Source organism: Ammodytes marinus (assembly GCF_949987685.1).
Source record: "Ammodytes marinus genome assembly, chromosome: 21".
NCBI classification, from domain to species: Eukaryota; Metazoa; Chordata; class Actinopteri; order Uranoscopiformes; family Ammodytidae; genus Ammodytes; species Ammodytes marinus.
In genome coordinates this window covers 5,016,320-5,025,380 of record NC_137225.1, presented here as the reverse complement: position 1 = coordinate 5,025,380, position 9,061 = coordinate 5,016,320, and the positions used below count along the sequence as shown (strand labels likewise).

Below are 9,061 nucleotides of genomic sequence, written 5' to 3'. Positions count from 1 at the left end.
GGAATTAGTTTATGCCGCTGTTCAACCATCTGACAAGCACGTTGGTTGAAGCACACCGATGCTTTAGGCCGCGTTACCCCCAGCCACCTGCAAAAGGAAAACCATATTGTTTGTCGACAGTACAGAGCATGTATTCTGGACCTGTACATCTATCCAGGCGCTGATTAAGAGCGTGTGAGCTTGATTCATGTAGGAAACTGTGACGCTGATGCTGCCGTATCATAATGCCTTACCCAACATGCAACACCCTGCATTGTTTTGATCTGTTTGGAGCTTTTGTTTCAAGCAGTTATCTTATGTGGAGCAGCTGTGTGGTTGTGTAGGGAGGGTAAGGTTATGGGAGCATCACTCAACACAGGCACACTGTCTCTCTGCATGTCATCCTGCCTCTCAAAGCATTCTCCACGCCAACGGTTAGATTGACATTATGCTCTCGCTCCCGTTCTAATTGTCTTCTCTCTTCTTCTTTTTCTATACTCATAACTATCGATTCTCTCCGCCCCCTTTTTTGTACTCTTATCTCTCGGCCCTTTTCTTTTCCTATGCCAAATGTTACCTTTGTCCACGACGTCGTCACTGCGTTCCAAATTGCATACTTTCTTTGAACTATTCTTCACGCTACAGCTGACCATAACAAGTATGTAGTAGGCTAGTTTGCATGGATTGATCACATCATTGGGGACATACTTTTAGTTATTTATTTCATCATAGCATCGCAATTTTAACTTGCCTCTTGCTTATATATCCTTTGCATCGCTGGTTGTTTCCTCTCGGAGACTCCTGTGTGCATTGGATTGTGGGTCAAACCATCCTATAAGCATGCTGATTTCCACACTAAACGTTTTAAACCGTATGGATGTAATTGGGCCTCCGATATCTTTTCAGCATGCTTCATCTGACCACATGTATTGGGACATCCTAAATATTTTCCTACCTTACTTAATAGCAGCAGGTACTATATGGTTATTGGAAATGCAGGGTGTATCTCCCAGCTGTTGCTTTACTGCAGTGGCTGCAACGTTGGCCCGCGCTCAAGTGCTTCCACTATCTATTGCACACACACAACATCTGCTCACAGCGCGAGGCAGGCTGTGGTTAGCTGAGTATAGCTTATACTTTCTCCAAAGGGCTCAGTCGTCTAAGCCAGCCTCCACATTTCAGAGCTTTGGACACGAATAGAGAAAGGTCAATACTGATCTAAAGAGGAGAGCTGGCTTCATATCTCTGTAAAGGCCACACACTGAGAGCCCACGGTGAGCGGTCACTGCAGTCAGGAGTGGGAAAGCCTTGAGTTCACTTCTCTCTGGCTTTAGTGTTATGTAGGTTAAATGGTATTGATGATTGTGGACCTTTGCTGAAGAGACTTGTGTGTGTAGTTTGGCCAAATCATGAAGAGAATAGCTGTGGGAGAGAAAATGTTTTGCCTTAAGGGCATTTTTTAGGGGGTTGGCCAAGCTATTGTTCTGTAAAGACTGAGCCCATGAAAGAGCCAAAACAAATCAAGTCCAGAGCATTTAGCATTTACCCAGAGGGGGCCTTACCCAGGACAATGCATCTTTCCAGTATTTGTTCGTGTTTCTGACAGCCAAAAAGAAGGGGACATGGGTGCACTGTTGCAGCTTGGCTTGTGTGTGTCTGGAGGTCTGGAGGGGTTGGGTTGGTTGGGTGGGTGTGCTCCCACAGCGCTTCTCAGATCTGGGTCAGAGGGATTAATTTCCTGGTGCGGCCTGATTGAAGCTAATGGTAGATTAGCTTGGGAAGTTTCACTTCCAAAACAGCCCCTCCGCCCAAAACCCTCAGCCAGGACTGGAAGTGAAGGGGCGTGCTGCTTTTCACACTCAGGGCAGGGTCTTAAGGAGTGTGTGTGTGTGTGTGTGTGTGTGTGTGTGTGTGTGTGTGTGTGTGTGTGTGTGTGTGTGTGTGTGTGTGTGTGTGTGTGTGTGTGTGTGTGTGTGTGTGTGTGTGTGTGTGTGTGTGTGTGTGTGTGTGTGTGTGTGCGTGTGCGTGTGCGTGTGCGTGTGCGTGTGCGTGTGCGTGCGTGTGTGTGGTTTGGTGGGTGGGTGGAGTGATGCCCCTAAACTCAACTGTGCACATGACCATGTGTGGCTATGTACAGCATGATCATGTAAGATAACCTTTATTTGATGTGATGTACACTAATTGGATTCCTTTCAATATCACATTGTCTATAGCCTTTCCAAAGAAACAGCACTTTGTCATGGTCAGCCAATGTTCCTTTCTTTTGTTTTTGCTTTGAGGTCAGAAATCTGAAATAACAACCAGTCAATCTTAAGACAAAGTCAGAGTTTCTTCTTCTGTGCTATAGGCTGTTATATGCTAACATCTATTTGAATATATTATACTCCTTTCTTTTGAATATTCAAAGAATAGCTGAAAACTAGGATTGCCATATTCCTGCTATCTAGAGCTTGAGTGATCATTCCGCTAGTTGAAGATATAATTAAAAGATTAGGCCGTAATAAAAATGATCTTGGCTAATATTGATCTAATGCCATTCACTGGCTCCCGTCTGTCTCCTTCCAGTAGACTGTCCACTAAAAAGCAAATGCACTCTTCACATTACTGTCTAGCCTCACTGTTGTGTTTGGGTGTTACCTTTTAATGTGCTGGAAGTGATTTTTAATTAGGTTTCATACGGTGTCTCCAGGCTCTTCTCGCCCTTCTCCATCTCTTCTGCACCTTCTGTGCTCGTCTTTTTTATTAACTTTCCATCGGGCCTCAGATCATACAAGCTGGTCTAAGCGGCTGTGGCGAAGCGGGTAGGGCAGTCGGCCTCTTGAGTGCAGGGTCGGTGGGTCGATCCCCCGTCTCCCCGCCACATGTCGAAGTGTCCTTGGGCAAGACATTGAACCCCGAATTGCTCCCGATAGTTATCTTGCACCCTGCGTGGTAGCTGCTGCTATCGGTGTATGAATGTGTGTGATTGGGTGAATGTGTACAAAACAATGTAAAGCGCATTGAGTCTGTGAAACACCAGGGGAAACCGCTATATAAGTGGAGTCCATTTACCATTTAAAACTCTCAGGTGTGCAGTCTTGCCACACACAACTGTCCTGACTGCAACATCATACATTCATGCCCTTCAGAAGTCTCCCTGACATGTTATTACTAGTTATCTGAAAACAGCATGCTCCCTATTAGCCTTAGTCTGTAGACGATACTAATATAAAATACATATATGTTGTGTCATTTGTTTGTAAAAATCCCCCGCGACCTGCAACGGATAGCTCAGAAAGTTTAGGAGCTCTTTAAGTCAGCCATACTCTGGGGAGTTGCCACATTTTGCAGCTTCTCATTGTTTCTTCAACGGGATGTTTTTGTGCCCGGGAGGAAATTATGTCTGCGAGTGTTTTCTAAGTTTGACCACATACAGTGACTTCTCTCTCCAATCCTCACTCGTTTCCTACCACGTTACCTTATATAATATGGAGGAAAACTTACTGTCAAAACAATGACTTCCTACATCTAAACAGTGAAGCTCATCAATGGCTCATTTCCAACTGTCCTTCCCTTCTCTTTCACAAGGTATCGGAAAGAACGTCATCTGCGACCGGACAGCCACGCCTCTGGATGCCTTCCGCATGATGTCAGCGGCCCAGTACTACCCCAAGCTGCTGAGCATCATGGGAAATGTGCTGCGCTTCCTGCCGGCCTTCGTTCGGATGAAGGAGCTGTTAGAAGAAGGCTACATCGGGGAGCTGCTGGTCTGTGAGGCACAGGTACCACCAACACTTTGAAATGCTTATTTCTTTTTTAAATGGAGATCGTTCAGTCCCTTTGCCAATGATGTCGACGACAATATTATATTTTTGAGATTAGTTTGACTTTAGAGCAGCATACGTAGATCTGTCTAGGAATAAGTATCTTCCTTGAAGCCACTTAAGCAGCATAGGAACTCTGCCAAACAAGATCTGATCCCATATCCCCATGTTTCACACTGCTGGCAAAAACCTTGTGTTTTGGTCAAGCACCGGTCAATTTTGTCTATGTTGCTTCCATAACTTGTCTTCTTTCATACTAGTATAAATCAAAGGTCCAAAATGTAAATTTTAAGTGTTTATTTGACATCACCTAGTCGGTCATCCCCCTCTCTCTCTCACCATTTCCACTCTATCTCTCTAATCTTCAACTGTCAATAAAAGGTTAAAATACCCTTATAAAAAACGAAACTTTCCATAATAAATCTTACGTCATAGGTTCTTACAATTCTGAAGGTTATTAAGGAAAGGATTTGCTCATATATTGTTAATTGTTCAAAAGACCTGTACATAGTATTTTTTGATTTATAAAATGAAAAAAGGCTGTATCCAAAATCTGTTCTGGTGAAACGTTTTCATATGTTGTGAAATAAAGATTTTAACTCTGGCTTTATGCAACATCTACAGATGTATGGTTTTTTTAAAGTATGCAAATTGACCCTTAATTAGTTAGAAATGACCACGTTTGCATATTGATTCAAACTGTTCTGAAGTTGTAACACAAAAAAAATAGTTTTTATGTTGGTAATCTACTGGTAACATTTCTATACTTGTCGTCAAGAAGTCTAAGAAATCACCTCCTCTTTTTCTCCCTAAGGTCCACAGTGGGAGTCTCCTGGGGAAGAAATACAACTGGAGCTGCGATGACCTGATGGGAGGCGGCGGCCTGCATTCTGTGGGCAGCTACATCATCGACCTGCTCACGTTTCTTACCGGTCAGCGTGCCGAGAAGGTCCACGGCTTTCTCAAGACCTTCGTCAAACAAACGGACCACATCCGAGGCATCCGACAGATCACCAGCGACGACTTCTGCACCTTCCAGATGGTGCTGGAGGGGGGCGCCTGCTGCACCGTCACCCTCAACTTCAACGTCCCGGGAGAGTTTCGGCAGGAGGTGATCGTGGTTGGGACGGTCGGACGGTTATCGGTCATTGGGACGGACCTGTACGGACAGAAGAACGATGGCAGCGGAGGAGGGGGTCCTGAACTCCTGCTCAAAGACTCCACGCCCCTGGAGAAGTCTTCCTTACCGGAGAAGGCCTTCAGTGACATTCCGTCCCCGTTTCTAACCGGAACCATCCGCATGATCCAAGCGGTTCGGGAGGCCTTCCAGGACCAGGATGACAGGCGGACGTGGGACGGGCGGCCCCTGACCATGGCAGCTACCTTTGAGGATTGTCTTTATGCTCTGTGCGTGGTGGACACCATCAAGAAGTCCAACCAGTCTGGAGAGTGGCAGAACATTGTGGTGATGACAGAGGAACCGGAGATCAGCCCGGCCTATTTGATCAGCGAGGCCATGCGGCGGAGTAGGATGTCGCTCTACTGTTGATGTACGTTGATGTGCTGGGCCTTAACACCTGTGTTACCTGGAGAATATGGAGGTGCCACAAGAGAGACCTCTGTGTTGTTGGAACTTTATTCATACAGCTAACCCGGTTCACTTCTTAAATTCGTCACCGGTTCATTTTTAATACTGTCAAATCTGTATTGTTACTTTCAGAGAGTTTACACCACTATTACTTCTGAAAGCCTGTCGCAGCTGTACAGGAAAAACAATGTGATCAATAATCAAACCTTTATTTATGAGGAAGCCTTTCCTGTTTATTTCCCTTTTGACAGAAGACTTGAGTGCTTCCAGGGAGATGCACTGATCCGTACAACAACAAAAAGACAAGAAGTAATCCCACAGTGGAGGTGGATCAGGGAGTCAAACTAATGCTACTGTGTTGTACTTGACCATAATGGTATTGCACCTCTCTCACTGGCTTCTCTTCCATATGACTGGGTCTGGAAGACAACACCTTTCACTGTGGGTCCACACGAGGGCAGCCAAGGAAGAACCACAGTTAAAACGGTGCCGCTGTATTGTTGCTATAATCTAAAAGTACTTTGTAAGTTTTACTAGGTGAATGTTTAAAATAATCAGTGTGCTTGATAGCTTTCGGCCTCTTTCCGCTCTGTATGCTTCCTCTGTATGTGTGAAATGAAATCAATTGTTTGGCTGGTGGGTTTTCAGAGGGCGTTACCTTCTGGTTTACGTATGCAATATATATCCAGGCTGTAGTCTGCAGAAGAAATGTGTGTATCTTCCAGCTTAGAGTAAGGGTTCAACACAATGGTATGCCTTTATGCAGTTACAGTAGCCTGTGCATTAGTTTGCAAATCCTGTATGTTTGGCCGGTGCAGTGATACTTGATGTTCTTCTTATAAACCCCACGGTTTTTCTATTGTTATGAAGCATGGCCATGAAATACACTGAATTCTGTGCGGTGTGCATATCTGTACTGAGCCTTAAGTGTGGAGATTAATAGAGTCTTTCACCAAGGTGCAAACAAATATTGAGCTATGTGGGGGAGTTATCTTCACATTGCAATGCAGTTCAATGCAATGCTTCACGCTGCAGTGATTTAGCGTTTAGCATGCATGCTAAAGCTTCTTTAACATGATGACACAGTGAAATACAGTCTTGTCTCTGTGAATTAAGGACTCCTGTCGCAATCAGATGGGAAACTTGCAGCTAATTAAATGCGAAGCACAGTGTTGTAGAAGGTAGAAGAGATGAAAAATCCTTTCAGTGTATTTACAAGATTTTAAACCTTAATTTATGTTTTTCTTAAGCGAATCCCGTGTCTATCAGTAGGCCTACATTGATTGTTCCATATCTCTGTCACAGCCCCAGCCCATTGAGTTCTATTAAATCTTTAAAGGTCACATATTGAACTAATTTCCAGTTGACAAAATTGTAATTTTGGTTTCTACAATTAACTGTTTTCATGGTGTAGTGTCCAAATATACGTTTATATTTCTGACAGTGCCATTTCTAAATCTCCTCTTTTGAGCCTCTGTCTGAAACACTCAGGTTTAAGCACTTGTCTTTTTAAGCCCCGCCTCCCAAAAGCCCACTCTGCTCTGATTAGCTCTGAATCTAACTGCCTGTGCTTATCACAGGTGGAGGTAGTAAGGTTGGTATTGAGGGGGCGTGGCATCTCCCCTCATGACATCGTTAGGAGAGAGAAATCTGACTGGGGTTTTGAAACACAGGTTTTTCAGAGAGGAATAGAGGAGAAATAGAGAGAGGGTTGTTTTTTTTCCTCATGCTTTGGGAGTCTCTAGTCACCCATATCAATGTTGGAAAACCATGAACAAGTGCATTTTGTATAATAGGTGACCTTTAAAGCTGCACCAACTGATTTTTAATAACAATGGGTCAAATGACATGAAAAGTGTGTCTCAAAGTGACAAACCTACAGAGACCTACAGCCTTGAAAACATGTCTGACACACTCAAAGACACCAAAGACAGAGCAACAGACATTAGCAATGAGCAGAGCAACAGACATTAGCAATGAGCTAGTTATAGTTGATATGTGATGAACACGAAATCAAACCTGATTCTCAGTGTTAGGATATTATTTGTGCCACTTAATTTGTCCATTGCAGAAAATTGAACTATGCTTTGTTGTTTAATACCAATGGCCTAAGAAAGCTAAAAAACACACAATATCACACACACACACACACATCAGAAAGTATTCGCTAATGCATTTTGACTTACGGTTAGCATATCAGTTGATACAGGTGAAAGAACAACAGATGAACAACTGACCTTTACGAGCCAAAAGATTGATTTTCTTGATGCATCTCTGTTCCCCCTTTTGTGGTTTCAAGTTCTTAAACTGTGCTGAAATACTATCTATGTAACGACTACTGAAAATGTACATATGGAAATATTATGAAACAACGATATGCGTTTGTCTAAAGAAATAAACAAGTACTGTATGTATTTCATTTGTAAAACAAGGAACTTGCAAATGTGTCAACGACTGGTATGGTGTTTTTTCCTGCTGAATACGTGTTGTGGACTGAGCTACAGTGTATTTGGGAGATAGGCAGCAGACTGGAGCAGCCAGCTTGGTAAAGTTTCACTTCGATGACCAAAATATTCATCTTTTAAAGCTTTATGTGTGGGACTGAAGGTGCGTCATACATCGTCACAGTCAGTGGCGAAGTGGGTAGGGAGGTTGCCTCTGGAGTGCAGGGTTGGAGGTTCGATCCCCCGCCTACCCGCCTGTCGAAGTGTCCCTGGGCAAGACACTGAACCCTCCTGATGGTTCAGAGGGCGCCTTGCATGGCAGCTACTGCCATCGGTGTATGAATGGGTCAATGTGGTAAGAAATGTAAAGCAGTTTGGGGCTGAGAAAATAGGCTAAAAAGCGCTATACTGTATGAGTCGATTTACCATAAATAATCCAACATAACTACACTGTCATAGAGTGCAAACTGATATGAAGAATCAACAGTTTGGGCCATTCACAGCTCACAGTATCTCACCATTATGTCTGACTGCTTTTTATTGTGCAGTGTTGTGATTGGATGTTTCACACCGTGGTTTTCTGAGGTCAGAACACATTGTAAACCAGGTTCTGTATGAAGAGCTACTTTGTAACACACATTTTAAGGGGAAAAACCCCCCCACCAATGTTAGCTGGTCTGCCTGAAAAAAAAGAGTCCAACAACACAGATAAGTTATCACCCTTTATGATTACCCTAACCCTAACTCCAGTGCCTCTTTGTGTACCAAGCGCCTTATCAAATCTGCATATAGACTTTCCCCCCTCGGTCCGATAATACTTTTTAAAATATAAATTACGAGAGAGAGAGAGAGAGAGAGAGAGAGACACACACACACACACACACACACACAATGACAGTTTACACACCTGTATACACACTTTATTATAGCGTCTGATTTATGGCCTGCTCTTCAGGCCAGTTGAGTGCAGGGAATCTGAGGTGAGAGACCACAGTTTATTTGGTCATTGGTCAGGCAGTGACTTGCTTTCTGTGTTCAATTGAAAGTCAATGGATACCAGTGATGATAGCAAGTAAAGCGGACTGGAAATGCTTGACAAAAAAAGATAATCCCCCTCTTTGAATCTCAATAATGGTTTAGTCCACTGGTGCCATGTCTAAATCTAGAGACGAAGGGTCATTCCACATTGATTGACAGGGTTACGCAAACACAGTTAGAAGTTAATCATTGGTTTTTTGGTGGCTTGA

General features: G+C 43.6%; 1 protein-coding gene across 1 annotated transcript in view; it reads left to right on the top strand.

Annotated features, from left to right (window-relative positions):
* Positions 1-7,734, top strand: part of gfod1 (glucose-fructose oxidoreductase domain containing 1) — a 46,574-nt gene extending 38,840 nt beyond the window's left edge. Inside the window, exons 2-3 of the mRNA XM_080050466.1 lie at positions 3,547-3,740; positions 4,597-7,734. Of these exons, the coding sequence (XP_079906592.1) occupies positions 3,547-3,740; positions 4,597-5,331 (929 nt within the window). The 3' untranslated portion in view covers positions 5,332-7,734. The remainder of the gene's footprint in view (positions 1-3,546; positions 3,741-4,596) is intronic.
* The last annotated feature ends 1,327 nt before the right edge of the window (positions 7,735-9,061 follow it).